At 49.4% G+C, this 17,608-nt stretch overlaps 1 protein-coding gene across 6 annotated transcripts in view; it reads right to left on the bottom strand.

The window, feature by feature from the left end:
- Nucleotides 1-500: 500 nt before the first annotated feature.
- The window catches only part of LOC310688407 (glutamate receptor ionotropic, NMDA 1-like), a 30,367-nt gene continuing 13,259 nt past the window's right edge, over nt 501-17,608 (bottom strand). For 2 of the 6 annotated variants that reach the window (XM_083464819.1, XM_083464820.1), the window contains 6 exons: nt 17,438-17,595; nt 16,379-16,540; nt 15,642-15,751; nt 12,969-13,114; nt 8,530-8,640; nt 501-1,645 (listed from right to left, as the gene is read on the bottom strand). In XM_083464819.1, coding sequence (XP_083320945.1) covers nt 1,577-1,645; nt 8,530-8,640; nt 12,969-13,114; nt 15,642-15,751; nt 16,379-16,540; nt 17,438-17,595 — 756 coding nt within the window. In that variant the 3' untranslated portion in view covers nt 501-1,576. Of the gene's footprint in view, nt 1,646-2,450; nt 2,542-8,529; nt 8,641-12,968; nt 13,115-15,641; nt 15,752-16,378; nt 16,541-17,437; nt 17,596-17,608 lie in introns of all 6 variants that reach the window. The other 4 variants (XM_083464821.1, XM_083464822.1, XR_014516923.1 and 1 more) reach the window with 3 other exon arrangements.

Raw genomic sequence — 17,608 nt, 5'->3', positions numbered from 1 at the left:
CATCCCGGGCTCCCAATTCTGGGCAGCAGACCCCCCCCAAAAAAATACACACACACCCTAGCTGATTTTCAGATTTCCCTTGAATAACCTCACAAAAAAACCCACAGTTATATATGATAATGATATAATATATATGATAATATTATAATAACCCCTCAAAAAACCCACAATTATATATTATAATTATATATAAATACATGTGTGTGTGTGTGTGTGTGTGTGTGTGTGTGTATGTATGTGTGTGTGTGTGTATATATATAATAACCCCCCCAACCCCCAATTTCAACTGGAGATCCGGTTGAAAAATCCCGCTGATACAGGATTATTGTAATTATTGTTATGTTTACAGGACATGATTGGATGAGCAGGTTTGAGCAGGAATTTCGATAGGCAGAAGATATTAGAAATTCAATTTAAATTCATCTAATTATCTACTTCTTTCCCCCTCTTTCTACGGTTCCTTACATTTAATAATAGTAATAATAATAATAATAATAATAATAATAATAATAATAAACTTTTATTTACATTTTATTTTGATAATAATAATCAATAAAATCCACAGAATCCTTGGAAGGAGATGCCCAAATTCCAGTCTGCAATTCCAGATGTTAGGTAAATATGTGAGAAATGATTTCAGACGAGTGAAAATGCTAGCAGGATTCAAGTAAATAACAACAACAATATCAATCATAATATCAACAACAATAATAAAATCAACAATAATAATATCAATAAAATCAATAATAATAATATCAATAATAATAATAACTTATTTATACCCCGCTACCCTGGGTTTCTGACAACATAGTGTACAATAAAGGGAAGATCAGGGGAGGAGTGGATCTCTAAGAGACCCGAATGGATCTCTAAGAAGGGAGGAAGTCAGCTCAATGGATCCATGGGAATAGGCAGGAATGTTGGGAAAATGAAAGGAAGCAGGGAAGAGGCGGTTGGGAAGTCTTGGAAAGGAAGGAAGGAAGGAAGGATCAAAGGATCGAAGGAAGCATGGAAGGAAGGATGGAAAGAAGGAAGGAAGGAAAGAAGGAAAAAAGGAAGGACGGACGGAAGGAAGGAAGGAAGTCGCCCCTCTCCAAAAAATTGAGTGATCCCCAAAGTGGACAAAAGGAAGAGAAGCAGATTATGTACATGGACAGGATGGTCAGTCAGTCAGCCCCCCAAATCGAGCAAGCCCCAACGTGGACAACCGAAAGCGGAGCACTGTACACGGACGGGATTCTCCCAGTTGCGCCCAGCTGCCTCCTCTCTCGGGAAAGCGGGCAAGCCGGGCTTTCCTGGGAGGGTGTCCTTTGAAGGGGTGCAAGGAAACAGGAAGTGGGCACCGAAGGCACAACAGAGCTCAGTCTCTGTCCGTCTGTGGCGTGCAGGCGGGGCCACTTCCTCAGCGCCGGTCCCCAAGGGAGGTCCGTGGGAGGAGAAGAAAAAGAGCCGGTCCATTCCGAGGCCCCTGGAGGAGTCTGAGAGGGGGTGGGCAGGAAAGAAGTGACGGGTTGGGGTGGGGCCCCCCAAGTCTCCCCTCAGGCATCTCGGCTGCCCCTTCCCAAGCTGGTGGCCCTCACACCACGGTGCTGACCGAGGGGTCTGAGAGGTTGAGCTGCCCCGCGAGGTCGGTGGGGTGGTACTGCTGCGGGGGAGATAAAAGACAAGACACAGGGGAGGGCCGGCGGTCAGGCAGAGGTGGGCCAGAGCGCAGCTGAGACACACGCCACCCCTGCAGGCCGCCGCCGCCCCGGCAGGAAACTGCTCAAGCAAGAGTCTGTGCCTCCGAACCAGGATGCTTTCAAGGCTGCGAGCGCCAAGCGGGGAATCTCCGGAGATCCACTCTCTTCCCACAAAAAAAGTCAGGGTGCCACAATGTGGGTGGAGCCAAATGTAGGGCCACCCTTCCCATTTTAGGAACCCTGACATACTGCCACCCTACTAATTTTGGAACCCTGACCTGTGTCGTCGTGTCCCGTCCCATTTCCATTCGGCTCAGCTCCTTCCCGGTTGGAGCGCATCATCCCTCAGGGATCTCCCCGGGGGGGCAGCCACATGGGGCAGGGGCCCCCTCCCCCACGCAGCGCAGCCCCTTCCCCCGGAAAGCAGCACCTGCTAGCTCAGCCATTTTGGGCCAATCCCCTTTGGAACCACCCGGCAGCTTCGACCCCTTGACAATTTCGGGTCGATCCCCTTCAAAATCTGCCGACGACTCTCCCTTTGTGGTCGCCGAGAAACTCCCTCCAGGAAAAAGCTCGGCGACTCGGCTTGCAAAGGAGCCACTTTTTCCAAGATGGCTGGCCCTACTCCTCTCCCGCCCGGCCCTTTTCTGGGATGTCCCGGAAGGGGACCAGTTGTTCCCCCCACCAGCACCACCACCCGTCCCACAAGATCAAACAGGACTTTGGATACAGGACAAAAATGCATCAACATTCACAACAAGATCCCACCCTTTGCGGAGGAACTCCTGAAGCCGGGAATTCTCTACAGGGCTTTATCTGCAGCTCACGGACTCTGGGTGTGGCGGCCTCGCGGGGGTGTCTGTAGGGAGCAGGCGCATCAAAGGGATGGTCTATTACATTGAAAGCCGGCTTCGAACCCAGGGACACTGCTGAAACCACCACCCCGGGAAAGCGGGACTCCGCCTGGCCAACCCGGCCAACCCGGAGCTGCGTTTCTCCTCCTCCTCGTCCTCCCTCCGCCCTCCATGCTGGAATGCCTAGAAGGGAAAGCCACCAGAGGAAGCAGACCCTCTGAGCACCCCTCTCTCTCCCGGGATAGAAGAATCCAGCCCGGTTTCCGACGGGATCCTGGAAGGTTCCGCTGTTCCTGGGACATCCCTATTTTCATGGGAGAAATGTTGGAGGGGATGGACCAGGACTTCCCTATTTCCATCAGAGAAATGTCGGAGGCTATGCAAATGCCCACCGCCGAGGGACAGACTTTTTTTATAAATCCCTGCGGTTACAAACGGGAGGAATAAATGGAGAATCATGCAGGGGGAGTTTGCGAAAGCGGGAAGCCATCTTTTCTGCCTGAGACCTTTCCCCTTCTGGAATGCCACCCTCCCAATATCTTGTGACAGATGTCCTTTTGATGGGGAGAGAAAGAGAGGAAAAAATCAGAATTCCAAGATGGCTGAGAAGTTGGCTTTCACCCCAGGTGGACCTTTCGATATCTGGGACCTTTGGAAAGGCGGCAAAGGGGGGGGGGATGAGGTCGAACCCGATGCCCCACCAACTCAGAAACATGCATAATAGAGGGTCTCCAAAACGGGCCGGGGGTTGGAGAGGGAGAGGGAACTTTCCTGCCCACGTGGCGACCGTGCCGGAAAGGATGATGCGCAATGGGGAAAATATCTGGGAATTAAATCAAATTTGGTGGAATGATTTGGACAGGTTGCTTTGCTGCAATCGGCTCCCTGGAAACAGCCGCAATCCTGCAAATGTGGATCAGAATCCTGATTTGATAATTTTGACAGATTGCTTTGGTGCAATCTGCTCCTTGAAAATAGCTGGAATTCTGCAAATGTTGATTAGACATGGGAGGGAGGAATGAATGAATGGATGGATGGATATTCAGAGGAAGGAGTAAGTGGATGGATATTCAGAGGAAGGAATAAAGTGATGGATATTCAGCAGAACAAGGGAATGGATGGGAGGAAGGAAGGAATTGATGAATATTCAGCGGAATAAGGGAATGGATGGGAGGGAGGAATAAATTCAGCAAAATGAGGTGGAGCTGGAATGCCGCGGAGTGATGGCTTGGGACATCCAACAAGGAAGAATCTGCCGTGGGAAATGGACAAAAAATTGGGAAATGGATTAGAAATAAATAAAAAGGGATGAGAATGGATTGACATGCTGTTAAACTGCTTTTTAATTCTGTTTCCTCCCTTTATGCTCTTGATTTATGGGCTACTATAGGCTACTATAGCCAGTGTGGTGTAGTGGTTAAGAGCGGTAGTCTCGTAATCTGGTGAACGGCGTTCGCTTCCCCGCTCCTTCACATGCAGCTGCTGGGTGACCTTGGGCTAGTCACACTTCTTTGAAGTCTCTCAGCCCCACTGACCTCACAGAGTGTTTGTTGTGGGGGAGGAAGGGAAAGGAGAATATTAGCCGCTATGAGACTCCTGAAAGGGAGTGAAAGGCGGGATATCAAATCCAAACTCTTCTTCATCTTCTACTACGGGATGCGGGTCGCGCTGTGGGTTAAACCACAGCACCTAGGACTGGCTGATCAGAAGGTCAGCGGTTCAAATCCCCGCGACGGGGTGAGCTCCCGTTGCTCAGTCCCTGCTCCTGCCAACCTAGCAGTTCGAAAGCACCTCAAAGTGCAAGTAGATAAATACAGGTGAAACTCGAAAAATTAGAATATTGTGGAAAAGTTCATTTATTTCAGTAATTCAACTTAAAAGGTGAAGCTAATATATGAGATAGACTCATGACATGCAAAATGAGATATATCAAGCCTTTATTTGTTATAATTGTGATGTTTATGGCGTACAGCTGATGAAAACCCCAAATTAACAATCTAAGAAAATTAGAATATTAAATGAAATCAGCAAAACAAGGACTGCAAATAGAGAAATATTTCACCTCTGAGAAATAGAAGCATGCATATGTACTCAGTACTTGGTTTGGGCTCCTTGTGCATCAATTACTGCCTCAATGCAGCGTGACATGGATGCTATCAGCCTGTGGCACTGCTGAGGTGTTAGGGAAGACCAGGAAGCTTCAATAGCAGCCTTCAGCTCTTCTGCATTGCTCGGTCTCATGTCTCTCATCTTTCTCTTGGCAATGCCCCATAGATTCTCCATGGGGTTCAGGTCAGGCGGATTTGCTGGCCAATCAAGCACAGTAATCCCATGGGCACTGAACCAGGTTTTGGTACTTTTGGCAGTGTGGGCAGGTGACAAAGTCCTGCTGGAAAATGAAATCAGTATCCCCATAAAGCTCGTCTGCAGAAGGAAGCATGAAGTGCTCCAAAATATTTTGGTAGATGGCTGCATTGACCCTGGACTTAATGAAGCACAGTGGACCAACACCAGCTGATGACATGGCTCCCCAAATCAACACAGACTGTGGAAACTTCACATTGGACTTCAAGCATCTGGCATTGTGTGCCTCCCCATTCTTTCTCCAGACTCTGGGTCCTTGGTTTCCAAATGAGATGCAAAAGCTGCTCTCATTAGAAAAGAGATTTGGGGTTTTCATCAGCTGTACGCCATAAACATCACAATTATAAAAAAATAAAGGCTTGACATACCTCGCTTTGCATGTCATGAGTCTATCTCATATATTAGTTTCACCTTTTAAGTTGAATTACTGAAATAAATGAACTTTTCCACAATATTCTAATTTTTTGAGTTTCACCTGTAGGTACTGCTCCGGTGGGAAGGTAAATGGCGTTTCCGTGTGCTGCTCTGGTTCGCCAGAAGCAGCTTAGTCCTGCTGGCCACATGACCCGGAAGCTGTACGCCGGCTCCCTCAACCAATAAAGCGAGATGAGCGCCACAACCCCAGAGTCGGTCATGACTGGACCTAATGGTCAGGGGTCCCTTTACCTTGTTATAGGCTACTACTACTGCTGCTAATAGTAATTAATAATAAAATAAAATAATAGTAGTAATAATAATCGTTCTGATGTTTCTTCTCTTTATGGGTTTGATTTATGGGCTACTACTAAAATGAGGCTGTATTTTAAGCTGTATTTTAATTAACTGTTCTTGGGTTTTTCCCATTATGTTTTATTGTAATTTATATTTGGTGTTAGCTGCCCTGAGCCTGGCCCTGGCCGGGGAGGGCGGGGTATAAATAAAAAATTATTATTATTATTATTATTATTATTATTATTATTATTATTATTATTATTATGTTTTTATTAGAATTGTTTTTACTGGTTTTGATATGTGTGTCTTTTTAAATATATTTTCCCCCATTTTTTTCTGTTTTACAATCTTGAATACTCATTTAAACATCCTTAAAATTCAAGGGTATTTTAATGTGGTGTTTTTGGGGGGGTGCTGTGACGGTGATCTTGGCACTGATATGGGAGGATTTGATGAGGAAATTCGGAGGAGAAGCGGTGAGGAATATTCAGGGCTGGTCTCCAAGAAAATGACAGTGATCTTAGCATTGATACAGGAGAATTTTCAGAGGAAATCCCGAGTGGAAACAATGAGGAATATTTGGGGCTGATCCGAGAGAGTGACAGCAATCTTCACATTGATACAGGAGGATGTTCAGAGGAAATTGTAGCCCAACGCCCTTTGGAATAAGTTTGAGAATTCATGGGAGACGTTTTGTGAAATATATTAATTTCCATTAATAATAATACTAAGTAGTAGTATTATTATTTTTTATTTTATTTCTGCTGCATCAAACCAACACAGCTGCCTACCTGGTGGTAACAATGATAATGATTATATTATATTATATTGTATTGTATTATATTATATTATATTATAATATTATTATAATATATTATCATCACCAGCCCCCCCACCACAATGATTGTTGCCAAAGAGCCATAAAATATAATAATAATAATAATAATAATAATAATAATAATAATAATAATACCACCCCACTCATCTGGCTGGGGAACTGCCTGCACATAGGAAAACAGCAGAAAGTCTGCAGATTGTGGAAGTTCGGGTTGTCCCGCCTTGGCCTCTTTCCCAGCCTATCAACAGATTGGGATGAGGGATCCTAACAGATATCCCAGGGTCCCTATTTTGCAGGGACAGCCCAAGATCTGAAGAAGCCATGGGGGTTTCCGGTTTGATCCGGGGTTGATCCCGCTTTTCCTAAGGACATTCCTATTTTCATGGGAGAAATGTTGGCAGGTATGGAATAGGACGTCCATATTTTCTTGGGGGAAATGTCAGAGGGGATCGTAAGAAGTCTGTATTTTCATGGGAGAAATGTTGGGAGGTACCAAATACGACGTCCATATTTTCATGGGAGAAATGTTGGCAGGTATGGAACAGGACAGGGAACTTCCTGACAGTAAGAGCTGTTTGACAGTGGAATTTGCTGCCAAGGAGTGTGGTGGAGTCTCCTTCTTTGGAGGTCTTTAAGCAGAGGCTTGACAACCATATGTCAGGAGTGCTCTGATGGTGTTTCCTGCTTGGCAGGGGGTTGGACTCGATGGCCCTTGTGGTCTCTTCCAACTCTATGATTCTATGATTCTATTCTAGGCAATTTTTTCTAGCAGCCGGCCGGCCTACTGTAACACAGACCTTGTGGCGGGCTGGAGAAGCAGAACCGGGGGGTGGAGCTGGTAGAAGAGGTGAGGGGGTCAAATTGTCCTCCTCTCCAGCCCCCAGCCCCAGCTTCCCAGGGGCTGCTGCCACCACCACCGCCGCTTCTCGTGAGTAGGCAGAGTGAGCTCGTTCGCTTCCTCTCTGGCCCGTAGAATAAGGTGACCAGAATTCCCCCTATGAATCCGGGGATACTTTTCAATCTCCATGGATTTTGTAGGATTTGTAAATCCGGGGACGGTCCCTGGGAAACGGGGACGCCTGGGAACCTTACCCTAGGGGCACCAGGGCGGCAGGCGGCAGCGGCGGAAGAGACTGAGTGGCGGTGGGAGGAAGAGGCGTAGTGAAGCCAGAACCCAGGATTATTGGCAAAAACGATGGGACAAAGAGACTGAGAGGTGGTGGCTCGACCAATCCCACACCGCGCCCGGATCCTAGCATGGAGTGGTGCCATTCCTGCCAATCAAATGCCGCCGGAGCAAACCAGGTGCGGCGTTGGAGCAGCCGAGCCGCCACCACTCTTGGTCCCATCGGTGTTGCCGAGAATTACGGATCCGGCTTCCCGGATTGAGGACCCGGGTGGGCCTGATCCATAGCTGTCAATGGTTCCCTTTTTAAAAGGGAAATTCCCTTATTCCAAATAGGATTCCTCACAAGAAAAAGGAAAGGTTGACAGCTATAGCCTGATCTGGCCCGGGGGGACTTGGGTTGCCGGTTCTGTCGGGTCAGTGTCAGAGAGGATGGCCAGACACCCTGTTTCCACAGGAGAAACGTTGGCGCGAGCTAAGCAATGGAGCTCAGCCATCCACCTGACGACGGAGGGCCCCTCCCCGCCTCGTCGTTTCCAAGGAAGCCACGGACGGAAAGCACAGGTATAGAAGGTGACAAGAGACATGGCGCCAGGTGAGGCCATGACCCTTGCCTGAATCCCACAGAAAGTGCAGAGGCGGGAGAGGGCTGGAGACGGCGGGCAGGGGATGGACAAGGGGAAAACGGCACGGCGGACTGCTTTCCAGGCAGGGACCAGGACGGGAAGGACTGGAAATCAAAAGGGGGGGAGAAAAATCTGGGTTTTTTGGGGGGGTCAGAACAGAAAGGAAAACAAACCACGTACAGGGAGAAGAGGGAGCCCTCGATCTTTGGGACAGACGGACAGAGGACGGACACGGGGCCATGGCAGCTGTGAGATGGGGCGGTTGATGGGATGGCAGGAGAAAGAGAGAGAGAAAGAAGGAGGGCACAACCGGTTGTCTTCTTCTTACCGTGTCTCTGCAGGACCTACGGCTCTTGAAGCTGTTGGCCAGCGTGGATGTGATGGACCTAAAAGTGGTTTTCATTCTAGGGCCTGGTTCTGCTCTAGCACTTGGTCTATCCTAAAACGAACATGTACATAAGCGGTTAGATCTCCGGACGGCCGCCGCGGGCCACCGCGTCTACACTGAGCCTCGCTTTCCTGGGCCGCCTCGCTTGCCTGGTGTGCTCCTCCTGCCCTACGGGGCAACCGGGCTCCGGAGGGCCCTTCCGAGCGCCGACCCTCCGAGTGGCCATCTTGGGCTGGGCCGGTCCTGGGAACCGCCCCAGACTCTGAGCGGATCCACTGTCCTTTTCACAGACGTACCTGAATTACACGGGACGGGGTGGGAGAAGACGCCCCTCTTGGAATGGAATCGGAAGTACCTCTTTTCATGGAAGTGGGAGGAACCAGACATTCCTCTCCCCCCACTCCCGGAGAAATGTCAGAGAGGATGTACAGTTGCCCTCAAAACCATCCCATCCCTGGGGCAAATGGGGCAGGTCCCCGCCAAGAGGGCGATTTGGGGGGTCTTGGAAGGGGCGGTTTGGGTCGGAAGCACTCCAAGCATCGGTGGGAGGGTGTGGTAGGAAGACCCTGTTTTCCGGGGAGGAACGTCATGGTAGGACGTCCATAATTTGGTGGTGGGAATGTCACAGAGGATGGTATGATGTCGATAATTTCGTGGTAGGAATGTCAGAAAGTGTGGTAGGACGTCCATAATTTCGTGGGAGGGACGTCCTTAATTTCATGGGAGGAACGTCAGAAAGGGTCGTAGGACATCCATAATTGCATGGGAGGAACGTCAGAAGGGGTGGTAGGACGTCCATAATGTCATGGGATAAACATCAGAAGGGGTGGTAGGACATCCATAATTTCATGGGAAGAACGTCAGAGGGCAAGGTAGAACGTCTATAATTTCATGGGAAGAACGTCAGAGGGGATGGTAGGACATCCATAATTTCATGGGAAGAACGTCAGAAAGAGTGGTACGACGTCCATAATTTCATGGTAGGACGTTCATAATTTCATGGGCGAACAGCAGAAAGGGTGGAAGGACGTCCGATGGAAAATATAAGTGAGGACCCTTTATGTGGGGCGGAACCTTTTCTGGAATGGGTTGGGGGGACTGGGGTGGGGCTACGAGCATCGTTGGGTTCCTGCAGCATCTCTGAGGGCCTCCTCTCAGGAACTTGGAGAGGAGGGGCCCCACCCTATTGGGGGCCAGGGGGCGGTCCCTGCCGGTCACTGGCAGACCCTTCCTTTCATCTTCTAGGGGGGGGAGAGAGACTTTTTCCACCTACCCCTAAATAAATAGGATCAGGGCCTTTGGTCAAGGCAGGTCCTACAGGAGATAGAGAGAAGACTGCGTTGGAAGAGAAGGGAGGTCATTGTATGTTAATGGGGGGGAATGGGGGGGGTAAAAAATCAGAATTAAAGAAAGGAAAACCAGTATTGGGGATGGGATTGAAAAGGGTATATAGGACTCCCGAAACCAGCTGCCGGAAGCTGGGGGGCTGGTTTCCGGAGGGACCCCGGGCAGGAATCCAAAAGGGGGGGTTAAATGGGGAGGGGAGAGCTGAGGGTTGGTGATGCGGAGCGGGAACGTAAGCCATCAAGGAGGGGGGGAGAGGCCAGGGAATCATGGGGAGCGGGTGGGAGGCAACCAGACCTGGTTTTGGGAGGGTTGGGAGGGGCCCCCATTTTTGGGAGTGGAACCCCGTTTCTGACCCCACCCCTTTGGGCTATGGTGGAATTGGGGGGGTTAGGGGAGGGGGCCCCCGATCTGAAGCCTCTGTATCCTCCCCTTGGGGAACCCCATTTCTGACCACCCCCCTTTTGGATTTAGGGATTTTTTTGGGGGGGGGAGAGAGAGACCAGGTCTGGCTCCTCCACATCTGGCTTGGGGGGGCGACCGGAAATGAATTCATTTCCTGCTTCTGTTCCTGATGTTCCTCTTCCCCGCCCCCGCTCCCCTGTGCATGCACAGGAAAAAAGCAATTGATAGGATGGAAAGGATGAAGATCCATATCTAAATATATATAGATAGGGAGAACCCCCCCCCCATATATATATATATTTACATATACTGATCTAGAGGTATCAGCGCGTGGCTTGCCACGGTGTTGCGCCATGGCGGAAGGGTGACCAAAACCAAATAATAATAATAATAATAATAATAATAATAATAATAATAATAATAATTTATTTCTACCCTGCCCATGATTTCAAATAATAATTTGAAAAGAAACACCCATGTATATACATATATACATTATTTGCTTTCGTAGATTTTCACGGGTACAGGAATGCAGGTTTTGGTGTCTTCAGGTGTCTTCCCGTGTAAGAGTTGGGGTGTCTAGGCGACGTTTCGACGAGGTCTCACTCGTCATCTTCAGGCTGGTGCTTTCGGCTTCTTGTTACTGGAACAGAGCAGGATCTCAGTGTTTGAGTTCCTATAAATACTGTTGAGGGGGTGTGGTGTATAGCCTCCGACGTTCTGGGCAGAGAGGAAGTTCCCAGGTTAGTGTGCCTTTTCTTCTTTTGTTCCTTAATTACTTGAGGGATATCTTGAGTGATTTCTTGAGTGATATTCTGAGTACCACTTAGGAGGGTCATTAAGTGTGGATTAGTTGCTAAAGCTTTCGTGTCTTGACCTCTTGAGCTTGTGAAGAGTTTTTCTGAGAAGATGGCTGTACTGCACTTAGTTGTGCTCTGGCTTGGCTTCGTGTATAGGGGCGAGCTGTGTACAGCCATCTTCTCAGAAAAACTCTTCACAAGCTCAAGAGGTCAAGACACGAAAGCTTTAGCAACTAATCCACACTTAATGACCCTCCTAAGTGGTACTCAGAATATCACTCAAGAAATCACTCAAGATATCCCTCAAGTAATTAAGGAACAAAAGAAGAAAAGGCACACTAACCTGGGAACTTCCTCTCTGCCCAGAACGTCGGAGGCTATACACCACACCCCCTCAACAGTATTTATAGGAACTCAAACACTGAGATCCTGCTCTGTTCCAGTAACAAGAAGCCGAAAGCACCAGCCTGAAGATGACGAGTGAGACCTCGTCGAAACGTCGCCTAGACACCCCAACTCTTACACGGGAAGACACCCGAAGACACCAAAACCTGCATATATACATTATATATATATTATATGCATTATATATAGTTATATATATAATATTTATATATATTATATACGCATATATGAATTATATATATATTATATACATGTATAAATTATATATATAAATAAATAATTTTTTATTTTTTACATATATACACACATATATATACATTATATATATACACGCGCGCGTGCACACACACACACATACACACATATATATAATTATATATATAATATGTATATGTATATGTATATTTATATGTATATGTATGTATGCATGTGTGTGTGTGTGTCTATACACACACACACACACACATTTTTTGGTCATAGTTTGATTTTTTTAAATTGATTTTTATTTAAATTGATTTTTTTAAATTGGTATTTATTGAACAAAGAAATCTTCCCGCTCGCCTACCTTCTAGCATTGGCCGGAGGGTTCCTCCTGCAGAAAAGTCTTACATTGCCAAACGGATCTTCAGAGCGTCGGCTTTCCTCGTCGGCCGTGGGGTGGGTGGGCATGGCCGTGGGGTGGGTGGCCCCCACCCAAAAAATCCTGGACCCCCCCCATATCTCAGCCAACCCCCCAAACCCTGGACCGGACCCACCGTCAACCCAGGGAAGTGTTTCTCCTCTCTAGAAACTTGGCATGTGAAAAATGGCAGTGACAATTGCGCTCAGGATGCCCTACAAAATTTGAGCCTGCCTCATTTGGGAGGCGGAGGGGGGAGGATGCAGGGATGGACAGACCCCGATTGACAGGACGCCCCATTCCCATTGTAGGGGATTTAATAGGACGTCCCTATTCCCATTGTAGGGGATTTAATAGGACATCCCTATTTCCATTGTAGGGGATTGAATAGGATGCCCCTATTTCATTATAGGGGATCAAATAGGATGCCCCTATTTCCATTGGGGCATTTGCCCCCCTATTTAGGAGGATAGGGGGCCCTCAAAGGCCTTCCCAGGATGAGTGGGGCAGTGGGTCCCCCAGGGGTCATCCAAACCAACCCTCCGCCCTTCTGGAAGGAGCGACTCTTATGGGGTTCCCCCACCCCATAAGTGGGAGCCACAGAGAGGGCGTCACCCTAATTCTACTCCCCTTTGGCACCCTAGTGACTGTTGGGGTGAAGGAATGGGAAATGCAAAAGGAACTCCAAATTAAAAAATGGAAATTCAAAGACGTCCCACTTGTTTTGGTGTTTTTTCCAGCGGTTTTGTGGGTTACCTGCCCCCTGCCAGAGGTCTCTTCTCCCCCCAAAAATGGCCTCTTCCTACCTGTAGGTTCTTCCTCCAGACGTTGACGGCGGCAAAGGCCAACTGCATCTGCTTCCGTCGGGCGTCCTTGTGCCTCTTGTAGGCGATTTCGATGAAGATCAGGAAGATTCCGGCCACGATCCCACCGGCCACCAGCATGAAGACGCCTGGGAGGGGTCGAAACGCGGGAGGGAGAAGGGTCAGAGAGCCGAGTTCGAAAGAAGCGCGCGCACACACGCCGCCACCACAGTCGAGGGTCGTCCAGGAAGCAGAGTGAGAATCGTAATCATGGCGGCAATCATCGTGATAGTAATAACGATGGGGATCCGGAATAAGAATAGGAATCACAAATGACAATTGTAAGAAGAAGGATAGCGATAGCGATAGGGATACTTGCAAATAGTGGTGGTGGTGGTAGCAGTAGTAGTTAGAAATGGCAATAGTAACAATAACAGCAATATATATAACTAATAATAATAATGTGAATCTAAGTTTGGCACTCATCATCATCATCCATCATCCACCCACCACCACCACCATCATCTCAATATTCTTATTCTTAAAAGCCGGGCTAAGTACAGGCCGAAACATTTTGTGAATCTAAGTTTGGCAGTCATCATCATCATCATCATCATTATCATGATCACCACCATCATTATCATGATCACCACCACCACTATCATCTCAATAGTCTTATAGTGCAGTGTTTCCCAACCGGTGTTCCGCGGCACACTAGTGTGCCGCCAGACGTTGCCTGGTGTGCCGTGGGAGGGAGGCGGGCGAGTCGGGCGGTGAGAGGTGGGGCGGCGGCGGCGAGGAGAGGCCGCCCAGCGCGGGGCTCTCGCCGTCTGCCTGCCTGGCTGCCTGCCTGACGCGCAAACCCCCGGCGCAGGCGCCCCGCTTGTTGACACGGGAGGGGAGGGGGGAGAGGAAACGCTGCTGGTGCCGCTGCTCCTCGGCGGCGGCTCCTCCTCTCAGCCCGCCCTGCCTATATTTGCGCCAATCCCCGCCCACTAAAGCATTCGCGCCTCCCAATGGGAAGCCTTGCCGGGCGGCGGGCGCTGCTGCCTGAGAGTTCTGAAGCCACGGCCACTTTCCCAGAGACTGGCGGTTCTGAGGGATCCAGGGCAGGGCCGGTGCGCGCGCGCGCGCTTCTTGCTGCCCGGGCGCTTGCTCTAATCCCGCCTTCCCTGGGAGGGAGGGACGGCGGTGGCCGCGAGCGTCCGGGGTGGGGCGCGCGCTGGCTCTCCCTGGCGGCCCCTGTGCCTGCCGTTCTATCAGTGCGCCTCCTCTCTCTTTCCCCACCCATCCTCCACGTGCTGCACTCTAACCCGGAGTTAGAAGCGAATTAGAACACGCCCCCCGTGTGTGGTGTGTTTTTTTTGCTGCTCCTCTTTTTTTAGGGCTTTTTGGCGGCTTTTGGGACGGCGTCGAGGGGTGGCGCCCACGCTCCTTGTGCGCCCGCCCCGGAGGCTCGCCCGCGCGGTAGTGCTAGAGGAGGAGAGAGGTGGGAATGGCGGCTGTTTTGGAGCTGTTGCTGCAGGACGAAGTGGCAGCCAGCGCTGTCGTGCGGTGGCTGAAGGCGAGCCAGAGCCCCTGCGCCGTGGAGGTAAAACGCGCAGCTTCACCCAGCCCTCGGTTCGAGCGGGAAGTATCCGGGAAAACGGAGTTGATGCCGGCCTTCAAAACTCTGCGCTCCAAAAGGGAGACGGGAGGGGGAAAAAACAGGGCGACCACTTGAGGTTTCCTCCTCTGGCGGGATGCTAGGTGGGAAGCTGCAGCCTTCAGGCCTGCGCTATGTGAACTCCTGAAGGGCTCTTGCGGTAGCTTTTCGGGAGCCCAGGTGTATATATGTGCCCCCCTGAGGGAGCCCTTCACTGAACCTGAGAACCCTGCTGTGGAGTTGGTGGGACTGAGTTGCTGTGCGCCCTTACGAATCCTTCCCAAATGCAGCTTTAATGATTCAGAAACAAGACCTACAGAATTCGTTGGAAGTTACTATTTTTTTATTTTTTTTACATAAGTAAAAAGTGACCTTTCCCCATCTGGCATGGTGGTGTGCCTCGAGATTTTTTTCATGAAACAAGTGTGCCTTTGCCCAAAAAAGGTTGGGAAACACTGTTATAGTGGTACCTCGGGTTACATACGCTCAAGTTACATATGCTTCAGGTTACAGACTCTGCTAAGCCAGAAATAATACCTCGGGTTAAGAACTTTGTTTCAGGATGAGAACAGAAATTGTGCTCCGGCGGTACAGCGGCAGCAAGAGGCCCCATTAGCTAAAGTGGTGCTTCAGGTTAAGAACAGTTTCAGGTTAAGAATGGACCTCCGGAATAAATTAAGTACTTAACCCGAGGTACCACTGTATTCTTAAGAGCCTGGCTAAGCACCCATCACCATCATCCATCACCACCACCACCTCAATATTCTGATTCTTAAGATCCGGGCTACATATGGGCCTAAAAATTTTGTGAATCTAAGTTGGCACTCATCATCATCATGATCACCATCGCCATAACCATCATCTCAATATTCTTATTCTTAACAACAGAGCTAAGCACTGGACATTTTGTGCCTTGCCTTGGGTTGGACCGGATGACCCCCGGGGGTGGTGGGGGTGCCCCTCGTGCCCCTTCTTCTCCGACCCCTGAGGGAAGGGAGCTCTGGAGGGGACGGGGAGGTCTAGGAACCCACCTGCCATGTTCTCAAAGGTGAGGGTGGCTGGGGCGTTGCTCCTTGAGTCGCACTCCTGGTACCTCACCCACGTCTTGTCCAGCTCTTCCATGAAGCCATTTTCGTGGAGGCTGTGGGACGGGAGGAGAGAGCTGAAGCGGGGAGTCCCGGCATCTTGAATAAAATATGGATTGGGGGGATGGGGCAGGAGGCCAGCTGAAGCCATGCCTCGCAACCCTCAAATCTCTTACGGGGACCCAAAGGAGTCCCGGGAAAGGCCACTTCCTGTTCCCTGGACCACTTCCTGTCCTCCAGGAGACCAACTTGGACCAAAAAGGCTCCTCAGCCATCTCTGACAAACCCAGAGGAGGTCAGGCCCAACTGGACTCCCTCTTTCTGGGATCAATCCCAGAACATCCCGATGTTTTGGGGGTGAGGAACGTCGGAAGGGTTAGCAGGGTTCTGGTTTGATCCTGGAACACCCCAATTTTGGGGGGAGGAACTTTGGAGGGGCTGGCAGCTTTCCGGTTCAAACCCCGGATATTCTATTTTCCCGATTTCCCCCAGAGGGGATGCCTGGACCTTTCTCCTGTGAAAAGAGGTCCTCTCGTGTTTCTTCTCCAGAGTGGGAAAGGGAAGTTCCGGGATTGATCCAGGATGCTCGGAGGGTTCTGCGTTCTCCAATCCCTGCGCTCCTGCGTTCTCCAATCCCACCCCCTTCCCTGGATCATTCCCATGGCGGGGGAGAGGGTACGGACTTGAGGATGGCCAGCGAGACGTTCTGCTTCCAGGGACTGTCCTTCCTCATTCCGATTCCGAATCCAGACCGGAAGAAGAGTTCTCCAGTGGTCACCAGGTCGCACTTCTGGGAGGCTTCGAACTCCAGGACGGCTGAGTCCCAGATGAAGGCATGGAGCTTGCTGGGTGGAGACATAAGTGTGAACAGTAACCAGGAAAAGGGGGGTCAACTTCAGCGCTCCCAGCAAATTCTAGAAGCCTTCCCTCCCCCTCTTCCGATGGAGGATTTTCGCAGGATGAAGCGGTCCCGAAAGGAAAGGATCAGATATCCCAGCAAATTCATTCCTGAGAAATTCCTGCCAAACCTTTCCTGAGAAGTACCCGCCAAACCATTTCTGAGAAATTCCCACAAAACCATTCCTGGGAAATTCCTGCAAACCATTTCTTACAAATCCTGCCAAACCTTTCCTTAGGAATCCTTGCCAAACCATTTCTTAAAAACCCTACCGAACCACTCCTTAGAAATTCCTGCCAAACAATTTCTTAGAAATCCTAGCAAAATTTCTTGAAATTCCAGCCAAACATTTTCTTAGAAATCCCAGCAAAATGTCTTATATATTTCTGCAAAACAATTTATTAGAAATCCCCGCAAAACATTCTGTTTAGAAATCCCAGGAAAATTTCTTAGAAACCCAGCAAACATTTCTGAGATATCCCAGTCAAACAATTTCTTAGAAATCCGAGCTACATTTCTTGGAAATACCAGCAGAATTTCTTATAAATCCCAGCCAAACAATTTCTTAGAAATCCCAGAAGAATTTCTTAGAAATCCCAGCAAAATTTATTAGAAATCGCAGCCAAACAATTTATTAGAAATCCCACCCAAATTCCCACAAGAATTCTTCGCCTTTGCATTGGCTTCAAATCAGTGGGTTGTTAATTCGTCAAAATACATGGAAATTACCTGGCTGAAAAATAAAAATAAAAATGGAACCCCATAATGCAACGCCTCTTTCCCCATTGGTCCCCCATGTCCTCCCAGCCCACCTACCGGGAAAAGTCAAAGGAGTCCAACTCACTTGTCCCGGACGGCCTGGATGGCTTCGGCGGCGCTTTCATAGTTATGCTTCTCCATGTGGCGGTACATGGTGCTGAGCTCCACCTGCCGGCGGAAGTAGATGTCCACCGAGCTCTGCTTGACCGTGGCGTAGATGAATTTGTCAGACGGGTTGCGCAGCTGGGAGAGGGGA

Source organism: Podarcis liolepis (genome assembly GCF_965112155.1).
Source record: "Podarcis liolepis genome assembly, chromosome: 11".
NCBI classification, from domain to species: Eukaryota; Metazoa; Chordata; class Lepidosauria; order Squamata; family Lacertidae; genus Podarcis; species Podarcis liolepis.
This window is presented reverse-complemented; position numbering and strand designations above follow the sequence as displayed.